This window comes from Rissa tridactyla, chromosome 11 (genome assembly GCF_028500815.1).
Source record: "Rissa tridactyla isolate bRisTri1 chromosome 11, bRisTri1.patW.cur.20221130, whole genome shotgun sequence".
NCBI lineage: Eukaryota > Metazoa > Chordata > Aves > Charadriiformes > Laridae > Rissa > Rissa tridactyla.
This window is the reverse complement of record NC_071476.1, coordinates 925,629-948,933: the sequence shown is the minus strand read 5'-3', so window position 1 is coordinate 948,933 and position 23,305 is coordinate 925,629. Positions and strand designations below refer to the sequence as shown.

At 69.5% G+C, this 23,305-nt stretch overlaps 2 protein-coding genes across 4 annotated transcripts; one reads left to right on the top strand and one right to left on the bottom strand.

Annotated features, from left to right (window-relative positions):
- Window positions 1–4,084: 4,084 nt before the first annotated feature.
- Window positions 4,085–17,623, top strand: UNC5A (unc-5 netrin receptor A). The gene is made up of 16 exons (XM_054217779.1): window positions 4,085–4,202; window positions 12,525–12,746; window positions 12,874–13,017; window positions 13,096–13,199; window positions 13,315–13,495; window positions 13,615–13,782; window positions 13,984–14,148; window positions 14,239–14,427; window positions 14,954–15,253; window positions 15,351–15,438; window positions 15,539–15,707; window positions 15,804–16,037; window positions 16,151–16,300; window positions 16,393–16,557; window positions 16,638–16,816; window positions 17,022–17,623. The coding sequence occupies exons 1-16, from the start codon at window positions 4,085–4,087 to the stop codon at window positions 17,185–17,187; spliced, it is 2,742 nt and encodes a 913-aa protein (XP_054073754.1). The 3' UTR covers window positions 17,188–17,623.
- A 91-nt stretch (window positions 17,624–17,714) lies between these two features.
- On the bottom strand, window positions 17,715–22,951 carry HK3 (hexokinase 3). 3 transcript variants are annotated; one of them, XM_054217776.1, is made up of 18 exons: window positions 22,725–22,951; window positions 22,549–22,603; window positions 22,309–22,471; window positions 21,555–21,982; window positions 21,348–21,443; window positions 21,164–21,263; window positions 20,895–21,078; window positions 20,570–20,725; window positions 20,222–20,455; window positions 19,827–20,131; window positions 19,609–19,748; window positions 19,355–19,474; window positions 19,172–19,267; window positions 18,970–19,069; window positions 18,671–18,854; window positions 18,435–18,590; window positions 18,023–18,334; window positions 17,715–17,895 (listed from the first exon to the last, which is right to left on the bottom strand). In XM_054217776.1, exons 1-18 carry the CDS (start codon window positions 22,832–22,834, stop codon window positions 17,760–17,762), a joined length of 3,075 nt encoding a protein of 1,024 aa, XP_054073751.1. In that variant the 5' UTR covers window positions 22,835–22,951; the 3' UTR covers window positions 17,715–17,759. The 3 variants fall into 3 exon arrangements, with proteins under 3 accessions (XP_054073751.1, XP_054073750.1, XP_054073753.1); XM_054217775.1 differs by having other exon boundaries at window positions 18,023–18,256; window positions 22,725–22,940; XM_054217778.1 differs by lacking the exons at window positions 22,549–22,603; window positions 22,725–22,951 and having other exon boundaries at window positions 21,555–21,674; window positions 22,309–22,415.
- Window positions 22,952–23,305: the final 354 nt, after the last annotated feature.

Below are 23,305 nucleotides of genomic sequence, written 5' to 3'. Positions count from 1 at the left end.
TTGGCTGCCTGGATAGAAAATCCCAGCCGGAGGATGCAAAAAGCCTCCCCGAGCCCCAGCAGCCTCCTGCTTCTGCCCAGCCCAGGGCATCCGGAGGTGCCCCCGCCCCGGTACCCACAGCGCTGCCAGGGAGGCATCGGCACCAGCTCCAGCCGGGATCACCCATGGGATGCACGAGCCGGCAGCTTCGTATCCTCTTTACCCCACTCCCCGCATCCCATCCCCACGCTGACACCGCATGCCGGGGGTGGGGGGTGCCAGGCACACCCCTGGGGACCGTGGGCTGTGTGCCACCATCACAGCCACCCTCCCGTCTGCCGGGGTGCAGGCGCCAGCACCCCAGTGCCTCCGGCCACTGCTGCTCTCCGGTGAGGTCCTGGCACTGTGGCACCATGTCTGCAGGACCCATGTGTGCAGGGTGGCACCGTGCTGTGCCCCGGCCCCTCCAGCCGCCCCCTCTTCCCCCACAGCAGCAGCAAATCCATCTCCCTAAAAAGCGGGGGGCGGCTCTGCGGGCGCTGGGGGCCGCAAAGAGCGGGCTGTGCTGGGACGGGCTTTGCTACGTGTCTTAATGGAGCCCTTCCCGCCCCCGGCGCCGTGCGCTGTTAATCTACTCTTGCAAACGGCTAATTTTGAAAATCCTCTTATCAGAATTAGGTCCTCAACATCCATATTTATTTACTTTTCATTTTCATAATCTTTCCGTTCCTCGTGCGGCTGGGGTTGTTCTCGGGCTCCTGGCTCCGTTTGTGAGCATCCCCGTGCAGGATGAGGCCAGGGATGTCCCAGGCTGTGCCATGCTATCCCATGCCATGCCATGCCGTGACATGCCACGCCACGCATTGGCACGTGTCCGTTGCATGGCACACGTGTTCCTCGCACCCTCAGCTCTGCCGTACGGGGTGCCCGCTCCCCGCCGGGGAATGCTCCCGGCCCCCAGCACCCCGCACAGTCCGGACTCCGTCCATCGCCAGGGTCGCGGCCGCATCCTGCTCCCGGGGCCATGCATTATGCATTGTTTATTCGTCAGCACCTTCTCCGTTTGTAACTCAATTAGGCAGACGGCGGTTTTGCTAATACAATGGTGTTTAATATTCGACTTCCTTAAATACCACAAATGGATGGGGAGGCAGCTCGCGGGCGATCCATTATACATGAGCTCAAATACCTATTTAAATATTTGATGGGAGTTTAGAAAATCTCGGGGCTGGCCTTGCCCTCGGCTGCGGGGGCTGGGCAGGAGGTCGGGCAGGGCAGGGGCAGGGGCTCTGCCGGACCCGGTGATGGGTGGCAGCTGCTTCTCCTGGGCTGGCGCGGACTGACATGGCACCCGGGGCACGTGGTGAGGGGGGAGCTGTGCCGGAGCGGTGCCGTCCCCAGGGAGGCGGCAGCCACAGCCCGCAGAGCCTGGGTACCACCGGGTGATGCCCTCCCTCCGTCTCCACCCCAATCCAATTTTTTTCGGGAGAAAGCCCTGGCACAACAGATGCAGCACGTGGCTGAGCCACGGCCACGGCGCGCTGGAGAAGAGAATTAATTTTTAATTCCATTTTAATTACTTTGAGTAATAATCCATTTACAGCACCCAGTGGGGCCAGCGGTTCCGGCATCCCCCCGGGGCTGTGGCGGTGGCAGGACACCTAGACGCTGAGCACGCCGAGCTGGGGACACCAGGCCAGGCACCATACTCCCCTCCTTGAAGCCCTCGAGTCCCACAGCCCCTCACGTCACCCCAGAGGGTGGTCAGGGGTCCCAGGTGTCCCCATGGGCACGGGCTGGGCTGGCACAGCACTGGCAGCAGCGGGGCTCGGGGCTCTGGGGGCTGTGGAGCCGGATCTGGCTCATCCGCCCCCTCAGCTCCTCCTTGGCAAGAGGGAGAGGGAGCAGAATTGAAAGTGATCTCCCCAATCTGTATTAATTAGAGTCTATTAACTCGTCAGCGCGCCCTGCCACTTCCAAACTGACGGCCCGGCCATGCCATCCCACGGCGCAGGAAGGACACACAGGGTGATGCCGTGTGGCCTCAGCGCAGCACCCACATGGCACCGCGTGTCACAAACACGTGGCGAGGGAACCGGGCGAAGCCGGGACAGGACCGGGCACCCCCGGCACCCCCAGGCAGGCGGCGGGGCAGGCAGGGTGTGCGGCGGGTGCCTGAGCAGTGGGAGTGTTGTTGCTGGCACCACCGGCGCGGTGCCAGGAGCAGGAGCTGGAAGCCATCCCGGGAGAGCGGCGCAAGGAGCAGATGGGGCTGGCGCTGTGCCGGGGACCCTGAGACCCCTCCCCGCCGCGCTGCCCCAGCGCAGCACCGTGCTGGGTGCCCCAGGGGCGTGGGTGCCATTCGCACCAGGTTCCCCCTCCTTGCCCTGCCCCAGTGCCTGACCAGGGGGTCTGGCCACTGCGGGAGCCCGGGCTGGGGGTCCCAGTGCTGTGGGGGGAGCTCACACCGGTTCCCATGGCAGCCCCCCGGGAGCTCACGTGCGGTGCAGTGACTTCAGCAGGAGCAGATGGAGCCGAGAGGAGTAAAAACATCCTGTTTCCATGCAAATGCCATCAGTAATAACGAGCCAGCCTGAAGGAGGGTGGGTATCGCCACGCCGGGGCTCTGCCCATGGCAGGGCTGGGGGTCTCCTCTGCCACCTGGGCCCCACCAGCGCCCGTGCGGGATGCGCCGGGGCTCTGGGCACGGCCTGGGGCAGCGCGGCAGGACAGGAGTGAGCACCCATAGGTGCCACCCGGCATGTGCTGCCCTGCCTGCGCACGTGGCTGGCACAGGAGGTCCCCAGCAAGGGGGTGATGGTGGGAGATGGCTCTGGCCTCGCCCCGGGGCTGGTGCTGGTGGTGGCCTCGGCTCTGCCCGGCACCACCAGCGCTGTGCCAGGGCGGATGGAGGCCACGGCACAGCCGGTGCCACCCGGGAGAGCCGCACTGGCTTCGCACCCGCTCCAGCTCTCGAAGGCGTCAAAGCAGTTGTTAATTGTTGCTGGAGCTGCTAATGAAATTATCACTGTGTGGCGCTGGGAGCCGCTGCCCAGCCCTGCCCCTGCCTGGCCCCTGCTGCTGGGGACAGGAGGATGCTTGGCACCTCTGGCATGGGCTCTGGCTCCCACAGGGTCCGGGGAGCACCTCGGGCACCCCAATGCAGCCCCCTCACCCCCCTACGCCCCTCGTCCTTTGCCCACTCTGCAATCTGCCCGCTGGTGGTGGCAGCGCTGCTTGCTGTGCACCGTGACTGGGCACAGGGATGGCACAGGGAGGGAAGGGGCTGCATCCTGCAGCCAGGGAAGAGCCAGATCCCCTGGGAGAGGCCAGCCTGGCTGAGTGTGGGGTCCCTTGGGGCCAGACCCCCATGTGGGGCAGTGAGGTGGGACCCCACGGGTGGCACACGTTCCCGACAAGATGGCCCCGCTTACGTGACGTTTCCCAGCAGGAGACACCGGGCTCACCGGCCGGAGCCGTGGTGGCCGGAGGGTGGAGGGCAGGGTGCCAGCAGGACCCTCTTCTGCCGGGGTTGTCCCCCCACCCGCCCGTGGGGTGCCAGGCTGGGCTGGGGGACCCCTGGGGCAGCAGGGGCTTGGGGCAGAGCGGGGTCCGGGCGGGTGCCGTGCCGGGTGGGCGTCATACCGGAGGGGGGGGTGTCCCGTGGGGGGGGGAGATGCCACGCTGGGGAGGGTGCACCGCGCTGGGGGGGGTGCAAACCCGGGCTGCGGCGCCGGGGGCTGCGGACCCCCATCGCCGCCGGGCTGGGGTGGGGGGGATGCAGAGGGAGGGTGCGGGAGCGGGGGGGGGAATGTACGGTGCCGGGGGTGCGGAGCGGGGCGGGGGGGGTGGGGGGGGGCGGCGGCGGGGGCGCGCCCAGCTGTTGCGCCGTCCCTTCCGCGGGCGGGTCCGCGCTCGCCGCCCCGCATTGGCGGCGCCCGGGCGGAGCGGAGCGGAGCGGAGCGGGCGCGGCGGCGGGCGGCAGCAGCGGCGGGGCCGGGCCGGTGGCGGTGGCGGGGCCGGTGGGGCCATGGCCCGCTGAGGGCGCCGCGGAGCGCGGCCCGCCCTGCTCCCTCGCCCCGCGCAGCGCTCCGCGGGGCGCGCCATGGGTGCGCGGCCGCGCCGCCGCCGGGCCCCCGCCGCCGCCGCCACCGCCGCCGCCGCCGCCGCGCCGGGGCCGCTCGGTGCCCTGCTCGCCGCCGCTCTCCTCGCCGCCGCCGCCGGTGAGTCACCGCGCGCCCCCCGCGGGCACCGGGCTCCGGGCGCGGGGGTGGTGGCGGCGGCGGTGGGGGGGGACGGACGGACGGACGGACGGACGGGGGACAGCCGGCACCGGGCGCTGGGCAAGGTCACCCGGGGAGCGGCGGCGGCGGGAGGGCGTCCTGCGGGGAGCCGGGTGCCCTCCCGGGGACCGGGGGGTCGTTCCCGGTGCGGGGTGTCCCCCCGCTCGGTTGCGGGGTACCGGGGGTCCCGCGGGGTGCCGGGTGCCCTCCCGGGCAGGGGGCGTGCGCCCTGCCCCACGACAGGCACTGCCGCCCCCCACCCCCCGCCCCATGCCCACGCATGGCCGCACACGCGTGTCCAGCCCGCACTCCCCCGGACGCTGCCCGCACTTGGGGGGGCGGGGGGGTAGGGGTGTCTGGCGCTCGCCGCCTCACCGGCACCGCTCCGCTCCCCCGGGGCCCTGCCAGCCCCGGGCACGGGTGTCCGTAGCGGTCCTGCCCCACTCGTGAGCTCCCTGCCCCACGCACAGCATCCCTGCGCCCTCCCTGCCCGGGGACCCTGCTTGTCCCCATCACCTGGCCGAGACACGGGGGACGGTGGAGGTGGGGGGGGGATAGCCTGGAGGGGTGCTGTCACCCCGCGGGGGTGGCCGTGGCGTGGCGGGGGGGGCGGTGTATGCGGGGCTGCGTCGGTGCTGCTGCAGACGCGGACGGTCCGGAGCCCGGCTGCCCCCGGCTCTGTCCCCCCTCCCTGCCCCGGGCAGGACCCGGCGGGTGGGGGAGCGGGATGGGCCGGACCCCCGGGGCTGAGCGGCACCGGCTGGCGAGCCGGGGGTCCCGGGGGGGCGGCGGGTGCCCGGGGCTGGCGGCTGCTGGCAGGTGTCACGGCAGCCTGGAAGTGGCGGCTGCAGACAAAGGACCGGGCTGGGGGCGGGGAGCTGCGCGGGGCTGGACGTGCGCTCTGCGGGGGGTCCGGGGGGGGGGACACCCCTTCTGCGCCCCGGGGGCCCGGCCCACCGACCCTCCTACCGCCACCGGAGACGTCCCCGAGCCTGGCATTGGTGCGGTGGGCGGGCATGGCGGGCACCCAGGGGGGCTGCAGCCCCCGTGCTCCCCGCGCTCGTCCTTCCCGGCCGGTCACCCCGGGGACTCCGCGCCCAGCACTCCCAGCATGGCCCCGTCTGCAGGGGGGACGCTGCAGAGCCGGTGTGATGGGTGGCACGGTGGGTGGGCACCCCTTGGGTGCAGGGGACCCTGTGTGCAGGGTGCTGTGGGTACCGACCTCCAGCTGGGCATGGAGCACTGCTGTCTCCACAGCACCCGTGGGGCCGTGGTGACTCACAGATGGAGGTGGGGGGACAAGGGGACAGGGGGTGCGCCAAGCCACCGCATGCCGGCTCTGCGGCGGGAGATGTGGGGGGGCCTGGCAGTGCCAGCGCCGGCTCGGGGCAGTGCGACACGGGAGCTCGTCCTCGCCGCTCGCTTGGCAGGCAGCTCACAGCCGGCCGCGGCGCGACAGAGCCTAGCCACCTGCGCGGCCACCACTCGGCACAGACGTGTCAGGGGTGGGCCTCTGCGCACCGGGTGCTGCTCCGGCATGGCACGGCACGGCAGGGCACGGCAGGGCGCTCCTTCCCTCAGGGTGCAGGTTGGGGACGGGGGAACCCGGGTACCTGGGCAAAGGGCCCCTGCCTGCCGCCGCGCAGCAGCATCGCCGGTGCAGGCTGCCTGCTCCGCTGCTCGTGCCCGCAGGGGAAGGGCGAGAGCAGCGGCGAGGGCTGGGGGCAGCGGGCAGCAGTGCGGGGGGAGCAACTGAGGTGCGTGGGCTGCCCAGCTCGAGTGCCGCGCTGGTGGGTGGGCAAGGGCACGGGGACGGGGTCCTTCCCGGGAGCTACCCCTGGCCCAGCACTGCCATGGGCCCTTCCCCTTGGCATCTGCGGCAAACGGTGCCAGGCCCCAGAGCATCTCCTGCCACAGGCTGACGCTCGTCCCATGGAGTGTGCCCCACACCAGCTCCAGCCCCAGCTTCTCTAGCCAGGGCCACGGGCTTTGCTTTCACCACGCGTCAGCCGCATGGTACCGCCGGCTTCACCAGGCTGCCGGGGACCCTCAGGCTCCAACGGGCAGCCCCTGGCCACTGCACCCCACAACTTGCTGCCCCATAGCCTGGTACCCCAGGTCACTACATCCCATCAGCGCCCCACAACCTGTGCGTGGCCGGGCAGCGGTGCAGGGCATCGGGCAGGGCTGGTGCACGCCGGGAAGCTGCCGTGCCGGCCGTCAGCGCGAGCGCGCAGCAGACGCAGCCCGCCCAGGGCTGTTTGTTCTGGCTCGGTGCCACGCGGGGCTGGCACTACATCAAAAGTGTGCGGAGCCCTGGCAGGTGCTTGCGGGAGGGGACCGGGGTGCCGGTGGTGCCACCAGGGGCTGGGCACCCCCCGGGGCCACCGTGGGCACCTCACAGCTGTGGGTGCAGCTGAGCGCCCGTCCTGCCTGGGTGGTCTGCAGCACCCGGGACCAGCCCAGGACTGGTGCTGGTGCCTGAGGGATGATGGCACGGGGACCACGCACCGTGCGTGTCCTGCCATGCCTTGCCCTGCACCCAGGGGGGCACCCTCGGTGCCAGCACCCCTCCGGCTGTTGGCACCGTCGCTGCTCTGTGTGACGCGTGTCTGCCCGCGGACAGGCTGGGGTGGGCTGGCTCCAGATGGTGCAAACTGGGGCCCCGTCCTCATCCCAGTCAGGCCCACTTGGCTGATACCCCTTGGCCCTGCTGCCTACACCCTCTTTGGGTGCTGCTCCTGGGTGGGTGTCAGGCAGATCACAGCTCACCCTGGCCCCCCCAGACCCTGCCCAGCGTGGGGCTCTTGCCTGCAGCGTGGGGGTCTCGGGTCCTGCTGCCACAGGGTTATGGGGTACCAGGGCTGCCAGCACCGCATCCCACCCATGGGTGGGAGGGGGACAGGCAGTGGGGCTGGACCCTGGCACCCAGGACCGTTGCGTGGCTGGAGGGGCCGTCCCCAGCCTCCTGCCCGACTCCCCCCCCAACTCTGGCAGGGACGCGGGGCTGAGGGTGACCTTGACGCTCTTCCCAGCGGGGCCAGGGCTCGGCAGGAGCATTTGCTCTTCATTGTCAATTAAAGGAGAGCCAGGAAAGCTGCTCGGCCCCCCTGGGCTCGGGACCCCAGTGACAGCCCCGGCACATGGGGCTGGGCCAGTCCCGTCCCCCCCACACCATCCCAGTGCCCGGCTGGGGGAGACCCCCAGTTGCCCACCAAGCCGGGGCCAGGATGATACCCTCTCCCTGTGACGGGGGCTGGCAGGGCTTGGCGTAGGTCCTGGGGGCAGGCTGGGTCTGTGGGGGGCTGTGGTGCTCAACGGGCACCGGGGGCTGGCAGGGAACAGGGCTCTGTGTGTGCCATGGGGCCAAAAGGGGACCAGCTCTGTGGGTGCCCAGCACTGGGTGCCAGGGATGGTAGCCCGCAGGCAGGCCAAGGTGGTCCCTGGGGAGGGGCTGCCACCGCCGGCTGCCTCTGCGGGCACTGTTGTCCCCAAACCCCGGGCGCGGGGCAGCGTGGGCCAGGCTTGGGCATGGCTGGGGCTGTGCAGCCCCTCGGCGGGCGCTGGGGTGCGACAAGGGCACAGACCGCCGGGAGCCCTGCCCGCCCTGGCACATGCTAATTGCATGTAATGGGGAGAGCGTTATCAGCTCAAATCCATAATTAGGCAGCTCCATTGTCATGCAAACCCGCCTGACTAATTCATTCATAACGAGCGCTCGCTTAATCAGCGCCCAGACGCTGCCACGCGCTCGCTGGGAGACGGGCACCCTCCGGCCCCCCGCCGCCCCCACCCAGCCTCTCCCATGGCCATGGGTCTGGCACACATGGGGTATACGCCTGGGGGGCCAGGGCAGCGACCGGCTCTTGGGGACACGCCAGGAAATTGGGGACACAGTCTCAGGGCAGGCGGGGGCACCTGCGGGGGCACTGTGCCCGTTGGATCACAGGGGACGCGTCAGCACTCTGTGCCCATCATCCCCAGTACTCGCCACGTGCCAGACTGGCCGGGAGCCGGGCCGTGCCGCCCGGCGTTGGCATCTGACCCTGCTGGCTCCTTGCCTGGCCGGGGCTGGCACCGGCACCCGCCTGGCGTCACCACAGGGGCTGCGTGGGGTGGGAAGGTGGGTGCAGGGGGAGCGCTTGCCGAGCCCAGGTGCTCCAGGTGAGCGTCGGAGCTGCCGCAGGCGGCTGGGCAGTGCCAGGCGATGCCGCAGCCCCTGGCTGGGGGTCTCCCAGGGGCAGCACCGGCTCATCGTGGCTCGGAGCCAGCCTCTCCCGGCAGGATGGTGCCCGGCTCAAAGCCTCAGACAAGCTTTTTGATGGCGGCGAGTCGTGCCAGCTCCTCTCCTCTGCGCCCTGCAGAGAGCAAAGTGCCGGTGGCGGGGACCCCTGTGTGTGGCGTGGCAGGCAGGGCTGGCACCCCCAGGCTCCTCTGGGCACAGCTGGGCATGCTCTGCCCTCCCCCTGAGGCCCACCCTTCCCTCGTTTAGGCCGGTGCAATCAGCAGCAATTATTGCTTTAATTACCTGCTGCCGGGGCGCAGGCCGGGCGCCGGCAAAGCGCGAGGAAATCTTTCATGTTAATGGCGTGCCAGGCCTGGCGCGGGCGCGATGGATGGGGCGCCAGCTGGGATTGAATCCGCCGGCTGCAAAGCCTGTGGGGGATTCGGGGAGGTCCCCGGAGGGGGGCACAGCTGATGGGGGCACGTGCTGGCATCAAGGTCCCCACCTTGCCGCAGGGACCCCCCAGGGTGGCCGGCAGCAGGCAGGGGATGAGGGCAGAGGGAGGCAGGGATGGCTCCCTGCCCTGCCGGGGACAGCCGATGCGTGGGTCCCAGCTGGGCAGCGGCACTTGGGGGGAACTGTGCCATCGGATCATTCTCCCGCTGGAGGCAACTGCCTGCTCCGTCCCGGGGGCAGCTGCGCCGAGCGGGCACACACCGGCATGCCAGTGCCGAGGCTGATGCTGCCGCAGCCGCCGGCGAGCAGCCTCTCCTCGCCAAGAACACACTGACCTTCCCTGTGTCTCCCCGCAGCAGGCACCCAGGCGCCCGGCGTGCTGCTCTCGGCACCGCCGGGGAGCGGGGCACCAGCGCCAGGGACAGGATCAGCCCCTTGAGGACCAGGGGGACTGGGGGGGGGTCACCTGCTGGTCCTAGTGGGTCCTGGCAGTGCCCTGTCCCCCTGCGCTGGGCAATGCAACATCCTGCAGTCTCTCCCTGCCCAGTAACACCAGTACACCTGGTGTTTCTGATGCTGGGGGGGGGGGGGGAGGGGCGGGGTGTAGGCGCTACGGTGAGGGGCTGTGTGGCCACCCGGGATGGCAGCGGCTGGGGGGCACAGGGAGCAGGGGGGCTCTGTGCATGGGGAGGGAGCCAGGAGCAGCTGGGGGGTCCCGCAGTGCTGGGGTGAAGGCGGGCGCTCAGAGCCCGTAGCGAGGTGCCCCCATCCCCTCTGCACCCCGCGGGGGTGCCGCAGCCCTGCTCGCCAGCCCGGCCCCCAGCACCCTTCGCCAGGCCTGCCCGGCGTGCTCGTTAGCCCACGTGGGCGGCGGGTAATTGATAATAAAGCCCTGCCTAATGCACTGGCTTTACCGGCCGTGATTTATCCGCGCCGGTAGCAAACCGCGCTCCCAATTAGCCCTTTGGCTGCCGAGACAGCGGCTGGACGGGGCTGTGGCCCTGCCACCGCGTGGAGGGGGGGTGGTCCCGGGGGTGAGCGGGGCCCAGCACCCTGCTGTCCCCCCGGTCCCCGTCCCCCATCCCCGCCGAAGTTCCCCGGTTCCCTTTGCCAAGGTGACATAAGCATCTCGCCTGTTTCCATGACAACGCAGCGGCAGGTGAGCGGCGAGGCCGACGCGGTGCGGGAGCCGCCACGGCGCCGCGTGGGGGGCTGCTGCCCACGGGGCACCCACGCTGCGCCCACGGCCTGGGGGTGCCCACGCTGTGTGGGGTGTCTGTGGCGTGGCGGGGGGGGCCCACAGTACACGGGGGTGCCTGCGGGGGGAGAGTGCCCGTGGTGCAGGGGGTGCCCGCGGGGAATGGGGCACCCGCAGGGAACGGGGCGCCCGTGGTGCGTGGGATACAGGTGGGGTTTGGGATAGCCGTGCTGCGTGGAGCGCCTGCGGTGCGTTGGATGCCCACAGGGTGCATGGGGTGCCCGCAGTGCATCGGGTGCCCATGGTGCATGCAGTGCCGCAGGGCACGGGGTACCCGCCGTGCATGGGGTGCCCGTGGTGCGTGGGGCACCCACGCCACAGCCCCTCCACGCCCTCGCCGGGGCTCCAGGCCAGCTCCGGCCTCTTGGCCGTGCCACATGGCTTTGTCCATGACCGCACAGCGGCACAGAGCCCCACCGGTGCCCAGCGTGGTGCCAAGCAGCAGGAGAGCATCCCGCCCGGGGGCTCTGCGGGGTGTCTGGCAGCCCCCCAGCTCTGCCGCTCGCTGCATGTCCCCAGCTTTGGTGGCTGCCCCTGGTCCCACCCTGCCCACAAGGCACCTGACACCCCATTTGGGTGGGCAGCTGGGGGGGGTTCCGTGCCCATGCTGCCTCCCCCACCCATCGCTGCCGTCCCCGGGCTTCCCGCGCCACTCCGCTGGGCCGTGATGGATAGACACGCCGCTCGGCGACTGCTGTACTCGTTTCACGTGTGATCAAAAGGCCGGTCCCCGCAGCACCGCTCTCCCGTTCACCCGCCGTGCCCGCCGCGGCCGCCCTGGCCGGAGGCAGTGGTGGTGCTGTGCGGCGGCAAACCTGGGATGTAATAAAGAAATTGGGTTGCCTTCCTGCCCTTCTCAGCAGCGCGGAGCCACGCGTGCCGGCGCGGGCAGCGCGGCATGGGCACCCAGGGATGCGCGAGCGGCAGGCGCGGCGGTGCGAGCAGCGGGTGCTGTGGCAAGCCGTGCCGCAGCCGGCACCGGGCACGGCACCGCACCGGGGACCGCAACGCCTGTCCGCACCGTGACCCCCCTGGGCCGGCCCCGGGCTGCGGCTGGGGGGGGTCATTAAACCAGTGAAATATGAAATGCCTGTATATCCCCGACAGGGGTTTTAATTAAATTAATTGCCAGCGACATTGTAAAAGTGCTGATGGGGTAATAACCGGCGCGTTATGGTGGCCGTTTATCTTCCCCGCGTAAATTAGCTGCAGCACCTTGCCCGTCCCGGCGGGCATCGCGGCGGGCTCGCTCGGCGCCCGCTCCTGGCTCGGAGGGGCCTGATCCAGCTGGGGGGAGCAGCGAGGCCCGGAGCCCCCCTGGGGGACTCAGCCAGGGCTCAAGGGACCCCCGTGTCCCCCGCGTCCCCATCCCCGCCACCAGGTGGGAGCGGGCCGCGGTGGGCACGGGCAGTGGGGGTCCCACGGGCGTGTGGGGGGCGGCGGGCGGTTGCCAAACGAAGGCACTTAATTACTGCGCATTCCATCCCATTTAATTGCTTATTAAATCCTAACCAGCCAATTAGCAGCAGCAATTACAGCTTCATTCAGTGACACAATCGGTATTTTATCGTTTGTTAATCAAATGCTTATTTAGGGCCTGGTTTATTAACTCTTTCCGCAGCGGGTGCCGGCGGGGTGGGGGGAGTGGGGGCACCTGGCCATGTCCGGGCTGGGGGACCTGGGCGCTGTGGGACTGTGCCACAAGCCGTGTCCCCAGCGCTGCTGTCCCCACGCGGCAGTGGCACCCACAGCCCCCAGGCAAAGCTGGGGGATGCTCGACCCCCCTGAGGGACATGTGTGCAGCCCCGAATCGCCCTTGCCACCCTGGGGACACTGGGGACAGCCAGCCCCTGTGCACCATGCATGTGCCCACTCCCAGGCGGGTGCTAGTGGCACAGGAGAGGGCGCACCGCTGTGCCATCCTGCTGTGTCCCCAGGGCATGGGACATGCACCCCACCACTTGCCCTGTGCCACCCCAGGGGGCGACGGGGCAGGACGCGGCCCCCGGCTGGTGCCTGGCAGCGTGCTGGGGAGGGGGGACGGCGGGCGCCCCGGGAGGCGTGAGCGATGGCCCTTGTTGGTCACACTACATTTCCTTTTCATTAGCGCTAAGTGTGGACATGAGGGATCGGCGCGGGTTCAGCGGGCGCAGCCACCGCGCGGCTGCTCTCCCTGATGGATGGCGGGGCCGGCAGGGGGCTGCCGCGTCACCGGCGGGGGGACGGTGGTGAGGCACAAGGCCACCGGCACGGAGCCACGGCGGGATGGGTGATCACCCAGCCTCGGCACGCTGGAGGTGGCCGAGCCCCCATCTCCCCACAGGTGCTCAGCAAAGCGCGACGGTGGCCAACCCGGTGTCCGGCGCATCCCCGGACCTGCTGCCACACTTCCAGCTGGAGCCGGAGGACGTCTACATCGTGAAGAACAAGGCGGTGAGCCTGGCCTGCCGTGCCACCCCTGCCACCCAGATCTACTTCAAGTGCAACGGCGAGTGGGTGCACCAGGGCGACCACGTCACGCAGCACGGCACTGACCGCGGCACCGGTGAGCACTGCCGGGAGGGACGGCGACGATGCCGGTCACGAGGGTCTGGAGGGGGGGTTGCATGGGGCTGGGGCTGTGGCAACCACTCCCGGCATGCCGGTGCTGACGTGCCGCCCGCCGACGGCAGGGCTGCCGGTGATGGAGGTGCGCATCGAGGTCACCCGCCAGCAAGTGGAGAAGATCTTTGGGTTGGAGGAGTACTGGTGCCAGTGCGTGGCCTGGAGCTCCTCCGGCACCACCAAGAGCCAGAAAGCCTTCGTGCGCATCGCCTGTGAGTGTCTGCGGGTGCCCGGATGGGGCGCGGGGTGCTGCCACCCCGATCCCCCCCGTCACCCCTGTGCTTCCCCAGATCTGCGCAAGAACTTCGAGCAGGAGCCAACGGCCAGGGAGGTCTCCATCGAGCAGGGCATCGTGCTGCCATGCCGCCCTCCCGAGGGCATCCCCCCCGCCGAGGTGAGCCCCCACGGTCCGGCAGGTCAGGATGCAGCTGGGGGTTCCTCTTTGCTCGTGGGGACGCCGTGGGTGCCCCCCAGAGGGGGTGACCCCCTGACATCCCCCTGCCCCGCAGGTGGAGTGGCTGCGCAACGAAGAGCTGGTGGACCCGGCGCTGGACGCCAACGTCTACGTGACGCCGGAGCACAGCCTGGTGCTGCGCCAGGCCCGCCTGGCCGACACCGCCAACTACACCTGCGTGGCCAAAAACATCGTGGCCCGTCGCCGCAGCGCCTCCGCTGCCATCACCGTCTACGGTACGGCCCCACCGCGCCTGTCCCCGCCATGCTGCCCCGGTGTCGCCCTCCCCGTCCTGTCCCTCCCCGCGTCACCCCCCCCGTCCCGGCGAGGCGCTGATGGGTCCCTCTCCACCCAGTGAACGGCGGCTGGTCGACGTGGACGCAGTGGTCGGGCTGCAGCACCAGCTGTGGACGGGGCTGGCAGAAGCGGAGCCGGACCTGCACCAACCCCACACCCCTCAACGGGGGGGCTTTCTGTGAGGGCCAAAACGTGCAGAAAACCGCCTGCACCACCCTCTGCCCAGGTACCCGCCCTGCCCCGGGCGCCGCCGCCGCCCCCGCCGTGCCGATGCTGCACTCCCTGCTGCACCCACTGCGGTCCCTGTCCCCCCCCGGGTGTCTCGTCCTGCCACCACCACCCCCCCACCGTGTGTGTCCGTCTCTGCCGGCCCTGGGGCAGGGAAGGGGGATGGCAGCGGGGTGCTGACCCCCGGCTGTGCCCGCAGTGGACGGCGCCTGGTCGGAGTGGAGCAAGTGGTCAGTGTGCGGGGCCGAATGCACCCACTGGCGGAGCCGGGAATGCTCGGAGCCGGCGCCACGCAACGGGGGCCAGGAGTGTCGCGGCCCCGAGCTGGACACGCGCAACTGCACCTCCGAGCTCTGCAGCCACGGTGAGGGCGGCGGGGGACGGTGGGGGTACCCCTGCCCGGGGGTGGGTGGACGGGGGATGCCCGTGGGTGCTGACGCCCTGCCCCACGCAGCCGCCGGCGGCGCGGAGGACGTGGCACTGTACGTGGGGCTGGTGGCCGTGGCCGTGTGCCTGGTGCTGCTGCTGCTGGTGGGGGTGCTGGTGTACTGCCGCAAGAAGGGGGGCCTGGACGCTGACGTGGCCGACTCCTCCATCCTCACCGCCGGCTTCCAGCCCGTCAGCATCAAGCCCAGCAAGGCCGGTGAGTGAGGGCTGCAGGAATGGGGCTGCGCACCCGCGCTGGGACATGGTGGCCCTCGGGACCTGGGGGCGGCCATGCCCCTGGGGGGAGCCCAGGGCAGGGGCTGTGCGTCCCGTGGGGGTCCCTGGTCTCGAGTGGGGGCTCTGTGCCCTATGGGGGCCCTGACCTAGGGACAGGGGGGCTGTGTCTTAAATGGTCCCTGACTGTGGGGTCAGTGCTCTGTGCCTCATAGGGTCGCTGGCTGTGGGCAGGGGCTCTGTGTCCTATAGTGTCCCTGGTCCCTATAGGGTCTGTGCTGGGTTGGTGCTGGGTGCTCTGGGGACCCCAGGGTGACTGTGCCTCAAGGGTCTGTGCTGTGGGGCAGAGGCTCAATGCCCTTTGGAAGCCCGGTGTGACTGTGCCCCGTAGGATCCTTACGATGGGGCAAGCGTGGTGTGTCCCATGTCCCCTGGGGCCAGTTGGGGACCCTCCCCCCGCCCAATCCCCGCTGTGCCCCGGCGCCACGGCCCCCTGCTCTGTGCCGCAGACAACCCCGGCCTGCTCACCATCCAGCCCGACCTCAGCACCGCCACCATGACCTACCAGGGCTCGCTCTGCCCGCGCCAGGACGGCCCCGCCAAGCTCCAGTTGCCCAACGGGCACCTGCTGAGCCCGCTGGGCGCCGGGCGGCACACGCTGCACCACAGCTCGCCCGCCGCCGAGGGTGCCGACTTCGTGGCCCGGCTCTCCACCCAGAGCTACTTTCGCTCCCTGCCCCGCGGCACCACCAACATGGCCTACGGCACCTTCAACTTCTTGGGGGGGCGGCTCATGATCCCCAACACAGGTATGGCGGGATGGGGACGGGGTGCCGGAGCATCGCCCGGTGCGGGCAGATCCCCATGGGGCTCACCCCCCCCCCCCGCCTGCACCCCCCCACCCAGGGATCAGCCTGCTCATCCCACCCGATGCCATCCCGCGGGGAAAGATCTACGAGGTCTACCTGACCCTGCACAAGCAGGAGGAGGTGAGGTAGGTGCCGTGGCCAGGGCTGCTGGGACACAGGGCTGCGGGGGAAAGAGCTGGGGGGGGGGGGGTTGGCCTTGCTCAGCTGCCCCCAACGCTGCCCCAGGCTGCCCCTCGCCGGCTGCCAGACGCTGCTGAGCCCCATCGTCAGCTGCGGCCCCCCCGGCGTCCTCCTCACCCGCCCCGCCATCCTGGCCATGGGTCACTGCGTGGAGGCCAGCGCTGAGAACTGGAGCATCCGGCTGAAGAAGCAGTCGTGTGAGGGCACGTGGGAGGTGAGCGCCCGCCGGGGGGCTCGAGGGGGTCCGGGCTGGGGGGGGAGCGAAGGGGGATGCCCGTGTCCGGGGTGCATCTCTGCCTGGGTGCCGCAGGACGTGCTGCAGCTGGGCGCCGAGCCGTGCACGGAGCTGTACTACTGCCAGCTGGAAGCGCAGGCTTGCTACGTCTTCACGGAGCAGCTGGGGCGCTTCGCCCTGGTCGGGGAGTCCCTCAGCATGGCGGCCTCCAAGCGCCTCAAGCTGGTCCTGTTCGCGCCGGCCGCCTGCCCCTCGCTCGAGTACAACATCCGCGTCTACTGCCTCAGCGACACCCAGGACGTCCTCAAGGTACCGGGGGGGGTCCCCACGCAACACCCCCCGTCCCAGCTCGGGGTGATGCCATGCAGACGGGGGCTCCCGGGGTGCGGCAGCTCCTGCCCGACCGCTGCCTGTGCCGGCAGGAGGTGATCCAGCTGGAGAAGCAGCTGGGGGGGCAGCTGATCGGAGCCCCCCGGGTGCTGCACTTCAAGGACAGCTACCACAACCTGCGCCTCTCCATCCACGACATGCCCAGCTCCCTCTGGAAGAGCAAGCTTCTCGCCAGCTACCAGGTGAAGAGCCTGGATGGTGGGTGGGGATGAGGATGGGGGGTTGTCCCGGCCACCCTGACCCCCCCCCCACCACGCCCATCACCCCGCTGCAGGAGATCCCTTTCTACCACATCTGGAGCGGGCTGCAGCCCTTCCTGCACTGCACCTTCACCCTGGAGCGCCTGAGCCCCAGCACCTGCGAGCTGGCCTGCAAGATCTGGGTCTGGCAGGTGGAGGGCGACGGGCAGAGCTTCACCGTCAACTTCAACATCGCCAAGGTGAGGGCAGGGCCGGGGGAATCCCAGGGGTGACCCCACGATGAGCTCACGTCCTCACCCGCCGCCATGCTCTCCCCTAGGACGCGAGGTTTTCGGACTGGCTGGTCCCCGACAGCGAGGTGGGCGCCCCAGCCCTCGTGGGACCCAGTGCCTTCAAGATCCCCTTCCTCATCCGCCAGAAGATCATCAGCAGCCTGGACCCGCCGGGCACCCGGGGAGCCGACTGGAGGACACTGGCCCAGAAGCTCAACCTCGACAGGTGGGGGAATGGGGACAGGGACGGGGTGGCACGGTGGATGGGGGCTGGGGGCTTCTGTCCTCATCCTGCGCCTTTGCATGGATGCTGGCATGCTGTGGGACCCGGGGAGCGGGATGGTGCCCAAGGTGAGACCAGCACAGGGCTGGTCCCAGGGTGGGGACCCATCCCTGTGCCTTGACGTGGTCCTTCTGTCCCCCTCCACCAGCCATCTCAGCTTCTTCGCCTCGAAGCCCAGCCCCACGGCCATGATCCTCAACCTGTGGGAAGCGCGGCACTTCCCCAACGGCAACCTCTCGCAGCTGGCTGCCGCTGTGGCCGAGGTGGGCAAGCAGGACGGAGCCCTCTTCGCCGTCTCCGAGGCCGAGTGCTGAGTGTGGCGGCAGTGGGGGGACAACCCCAACCCCACTCCCAGGGGACCGCCGCCATGGGGCAGGGGGGACCCCGGCCGGTCCCCAGGCCCCCGCTGCCCCACACCCACGGGGCGGGCTGCCCGGCCCCCTTGCGAGAGAGGGATGCCCGTGCCCCACGGCGGCCGGGCCCCCCCAGCGCTGCGGCAGCCGGGCTCAGCCCGGCCCTGGGGGTCCCGCAGCACCATGGCGGGGGGCCGGGGGGGCGCTGGGTGTGCGTCGTGCGTGCGGTGCCGTCGTGCTGTCTGCGTGTGGGGCCGGGCGGCCCCGGGCCCCGTGCCGTGTTGTGTAAAGACCGTTTTTTTAATTCTGTATTAAGTGCATTCAAGTATTTACACTTGGCCTTATGTACATAGCGGTGCCGCGGGCGGGGGGTCTGCCGGACGTGAATGTAAATAAATTCGATATATATTGCTACGTGGGGCTGTGCCCGGCCGTGCGCTGCCCCCCACCCACACCATTCCCCCCACCAAGGAGGCGCAGGTGCAGAGCAGAGCACTTTATTGGGGCGATGGCGGTGGCAGCGGTGGCTGTCCCTAGGACTCGGCCCCACGGCAGGCCACGGCTGCCACAAGCGCGGCCCCTTTGCCCGAGCCGTCCTCCGACTGCAGGAAGGTGACGGTGCAGTTGGGCGCCAGCTCCCGCAGCATCTTCTGGAGGTGCTGGGAGAAGCTGGGGGAAAGGGGAGGGGATGGTCAGGGCTGGTGGCCCCCCACCCCGGGGACCCCATGGCTCCCCCGGACCCCTGCCATAGGGCACAGGTCCCCGGTGGGTGCCTGCCACCCCCTGCCCCACTCACCACGGGTGCACTTTGTACAAGGTGCCGTCCACGCCCACGGTGACGGCCAGCTGGGACAGGCCCCGGTTCTCCCGCATCTTCTCCACCACGGCGGCCAGCCCGGCGGCGCAGAGCTGGGCCGCCCGCAGGGACACGGTCTGGCACACCTCCCGCACCAGCACACTGTCCTCGAAGCTGGCGTCGAGCTCCAGGTCCTGCAGGATGGCCTGAACCTGCTGCAGGGCCAGCCCGTCGCTGCCCCGGGCCAGGGGTACCGTTAGCATCACCATCCCCATCACCGTCCCCGTCCCACAGGCTGGAGGTGGCATCACCCTGCGTGTGTGCTATCGATGTGGCGTGGCCCCCCTCCCGGGGCTCCGGCTTCACACCCCCCACCCTGGGCTAAGCGAACCCGCCGGAGCCCAGCACTCACATCTCGATGGTGGAGAGGAACTTGGTCTTGAAGATGTCCCTGGTCTGGAGCCTGGGGCAGGGCTTGCCGCGGAACAGGACTTGTTTCTCCACCAGCGCCAGAAGGATGTAGCGTACGATCTCGCCCAGGTACATGCCGCTGATGAGCTTCTCAAACCTGCCCCGGGCACGGCCTTAGCCAGGCACAGCCGCCCCCCCCCGCCACGGCCCCCTCCCCACCCCAGGGCCCTCACCCACCTCTGCTTGCCCGGGTTGATCGTTTTCTCATCCACCAGCCGGTCAAAGTCGGTGAAGATGTGATCCAGGCAGCCGTTGTCCCCGAAGGCCCCCCACTCCATGTTGATGCACATACGGCCCTGCTCCCCCTCCACGGTGCCCACGTTCTGCATCTCCTCCATGTAGCAGGCATTGGTCCCTGTCCCTGCAGGCCCCACGCTGGTGTCACCTCCACCACAGCCCTGGCACCCGACAGCTGTGCTGGGCAGGCTGGGGTGGTGGTGAGGTGATGGGAGACCCTGGGGAGAGGTGGTCCTCACCCACGATGAGGCCGATTTCACATTTGGGGTCATCGTAGCCACAGGACATCATGGTTCCCACTGTGTCGTTGACCACGGCCACCACCTTCAGCGCTAAGTGCTGCCAAACCGGAGATGGGGGTCACATGCGGCTTAGTGGCACCCAGCCGGCTCCTGGAGCTGGCACCGCCCAGGGACAGGGGACAGCCCAGCCCTCCCCTACCTGTTTGCGCTGGGCAGCTTCCCGCAGCAGCTGGACCACGTCCTCGCCCACGCAGCCCGAGGCGCTGAAGCCCTTGGTCCAGGTCAGCAGCACTGCCTGCAAGAGAGGCGGGAGCAGGGGCTGGGCAGCCGCCTCGCACCCCGGGACCCTCCCCAGCCCCCTGGGGACGGGGCCCCCCCTCACCTTATCCAGGCCCAGCTGCTGGCAGGGGAAGGAGAAGGTGAAGCCAAGTGGCAGGACCTGCTCCATCAGGTCCTGCTTCAGCTGGAAGTCCATGATGCAGTCAATGATGTGGTCGAAGAGCTGCGGGGAGCAGCCACGGTCTCAGGGGCAATGCCGTGGGGGTGTCACAGCCCCTTCCCAGGCCCGTGGGCAGCGAGGGGGAGGCAATTCCCACTCCTTCACCCCATCCCTTGGCCACGGGTCCTCAGTCTCACCGCCTCGCCGGTGCCCTGCATGATGTTGGTCGGGATGAGGTAGATCTCGCTGGCCATGCGGATGCCATCTTCTGCCACACGCACCACCAGCACCCGGAAATTGGTCCCCCCCAGGTCCAACGCCAGGAATTCGCCTCGCTCTGCAGGGAGCCAGCACAGGGGCATCAGCAGTGCCACGGCCTCCCCAGGACCCCCTTCCCCAGGCCCCCGGCCCTCACCGGTGCCGTCGGGCGTCCCGCGGACGTAGGTGGGCAGCATGCGGACGGAGGAGTTGGCGTTGGTCTCCTGGCCCAGCCCCAGCTCCATCTCCTGCCTCATCAGCGCCTGGACGCGCTCCAGGTCGGTGCGGCTGAGCCGCAGCGGGCCCAGCAGCTGGTCCATCTCACGGCGTTGGTCTGCCAGGCGCAAAGCCACCGCCGTCACTACGGCTGCCCCCCGCCCGGTCCCATCCACCGAGGGCACGAGGGCGGCCATGCACTCCGGGGCCAGCAGCCCTGTCACGCTCTGCAGGATCTCCCCAAACCTGCCAGAGGAAGAAGAAGATGGCGAGGGCTGGATGTGAGGCATCCCACTGGGTTGGGGACCCCCCCGGGAGCCCCGTGTCCCTCCTCACCTGCTGTGTGCCCGGTACAATTCGCCATCCACCGCCACGTTGATCACCAGCCGCTCCAGCCCCCGGCTGTGGCGTATGTAGCCGAGGATGGCGGCCAGCCCGGCGGCGCAGAGCGCGGCAGAGCGGCTCACCACCGCCCGGCAGATCTGCTGCACCCGGCAGCAGTCCCGCTCGCTCGGCCGCAGCCCCAGAGCCTCCAGAGCCACCCTCGCCTTGGCCATGCCTTCCTCGGTGCTGCAAGGGAGAGCACAGCGCTGGCTTACGGGGCCACCAGCTTGCAGCCGGGGGTACCCACTTGTCAGCCCCTCTCCTCCCACCGGCAGAAGCTCCTGGTCCCCAGACACTCACTCGATGATCTCCAGGACTTGCTGGGTCTTGAGCGCACCCTTGGTCCCCAGGACAGTGACATTGCTCCCAATGAAGAGCGCTTTCTCTGCAGACAGGGCCATCAGTGCGTGCCGGACAATGTCCCCCAGGTACAGGCTGCCCACCAACTTCTCAAACCTGCGTGCAGACCAAGCAGGGGTCAATCATCCCCCCTGGCACCCTTCGGCCCTTTGAGAGCACCCAGGAGCACTGCAGGGGGACACGTGCTCCTGTTGGTGGGGCCTGGCGTGCTCCGGGAAGGACAGGGAGCCCCAGGGACCCTGCCCTCGCTGGGGGGTGGGAGCACCTCCTCTTCCCAGGGTTGGAGGATTCCTGGTCCACGCGCTGGTCGTAGGGGGTCAGGATGTCATTCAGGGCGTCATCGTCCCCAAAGCAGCCCCACTCAGTGTTGACACACATCCGCCCGTTGGTCTCCTCCACCATCTCCACGTACTGTGCTTCGGCCATGAAGCAGCTGTTGGTGCCCTTGTCTGCGGGGAGCGATGGGCGTGAGCACCCATGCGGCCCCCACCCCCGGCACCCACCACCCTGGCGTGCGGGATGCCTGCTGCTCACCCACAACCAAGGCGACCTCACAGGGTCTCTCCCTCGTGCTGCAGGTCATCATGGTGCCCACGGTGTCATTCATGAGGGCAACAACTTCCACGTGGAAGAGCTGGCCGGGGTCAAAGCAAGAGCATCGTCAGCCCCTCCACGGGGGCAGCCCCCAGCCAGGCCCCCCCACCCCACGGTCCCCCACCTCCTGCTTGTTGATGGCTGACTGCAGCAACTGCACAACGTCCTTCCCCTCCACGTCACTGCAGCTGAAGCCCTTGGACCAGGAGAGGAGTTCGGCCTGTGGAGAGCACACGGCTGAGCCGCTGGCCTCTGCCACTGGCCCGGCTCCGCTCCCCGCTGATGAGGTGCTGGGGAGGAGGTGGTGGCGGGGCAGGGTTGTCCCACTCACCTTGTTCAGCTGGGTCTGCTTGCAGCTGAAGGGGAAGACGAAGCCCAGGGGGAGGTGTTCCTTGGTGCTGGTGACGCCAGCCAGGAATTGGCGCACGCATTGTGCAATGAAGTCAAAGAGCTGCAAAGGCACGGCCGGGGTGACTGGTTGCCCCTCCTTTCCCAGCACCCAGGCTGTGGGAGGCAGCCTGGAGCCCCAGCACCGTCCCGGAGCCCTTCTGAGCCTCCCTGGCGCTGGGCAGCCCAGCAGCAGCCACCCTCTGCCATGGCCTCCTCGTACCGCTTCCCCCGGGCCCTGCATGCTGTCCCCTGGTATGTCGAAGATCTTGTCAGTCACATGGGGGCTCTGGTTCCCGTCACCCAGGAGGGTCATCAACAGGATCCGGACATGGCTCTGGCACAGCTCCACCACCAGCACGTTGCCTTCCTCTACAGGGGAGCAGGGGCGGTGTCAGGCAGAGACATGCCCTGTGGCAGATCCCCCGAATCTGATCCTCATCCTGTTCCAGGGACAGTCACTCACCCACAGGAGGAGGCTCCTGAGAGCCTGAGACCACCACGGGGGCCAAGGCAGCCAGCTCCTGGCCTCTGCCCCTGCACTGGGGACTGGCAGAGACCGCACAAGGGCTGCTTATGGACCCCACAGCTGGCCAGAGACTGGTGCACCCCTCCCCAGCACCCCCAGGGCGATGTCCAGCCAGGCGTGCGGGGCTGCCAGTAGCAGAGCAGCCTGTCCCCAGGCTGGGCTGTCTTACCCGTGCCATTGGGTGTGGAGCAGATGTAGGTGGGCAGCATCTGCACGTTGGCCTGTGCGTGCGTCTGGCGGCTCAGCCCGTTGCTCATGGCCTGCATCATGCGACCCTTCACCACTTGCAGCATCTCCAGCGGGATGGTGAGGGCCAGCAGGGCTCGTTGTACCTGGGGATGGCTCGTTAGGGCAGGTCTGAAGGGCAGGGGATGCCTCTCGCTGGGTGCAGGGCAGGGATGGGCCTTACCGGTGTGCAGGCGGGACCATCATTCCGCTGGCCCAGCTGATGGCTCACTGAGGACCTGCGTGAGGGAGGTGGCGTGTCACCCGCTGAGCCCCGGCCCGCAGGAGGACAGGCCAGAGGCCTGCCCAGGCCCGAGCACACAAGGGGGTGTGTGTCCCGTCCCCGGCTCTGCCTCCCACCTCCCCTCCGCAGTCTCAACAGCATCGTCACTTGGCAGTGTCCTTCCACTGCAATCGCGACCCGGCAGGCGGGGGTAGAGGGGGCAGCTGTGCCCCACGACCACGAACATGTCGAAGACGTCCTCGAGGGCTGCGGGAGAAGGGGGCTGCCCCCGCCTCGCCCTGCCCGCCTCTCCCTTCCACCTGCAAGAGGCCGGACGCTGGTCTCTCCTCTGCCCATGGAGGTACAACACCCCGGGGAGCAAGGCGAGCCTGCTCAGCCCCATCCCCGGCCCCGACCGCGGCCTCCCCACGCCTGACTCCGCTCCGGAGCCCCCCTCACGGGTTGAGGGCTTGGGGACCCCACTTATCCGGGCCCAGCCCCCGCCGGGGGAGGGTGTCCGACCTGGGGGTGGCGGGGCTCTGCTCCCGGAAGTCCCTGGCCCCCCTGCCGTGGTGGCCGGGCTGGGACGTGCCGCCGCGGCGCGGGGGGCTGGCCATGGCGGTGGGGACGGTGGCGGCGCCGCGGGGGGGGTGGTCGTTGCTAACGACGCTGCCGTTGCCCCAGCAACAGAAACGGCGCCCGCGGGCGCCCCGCCCTG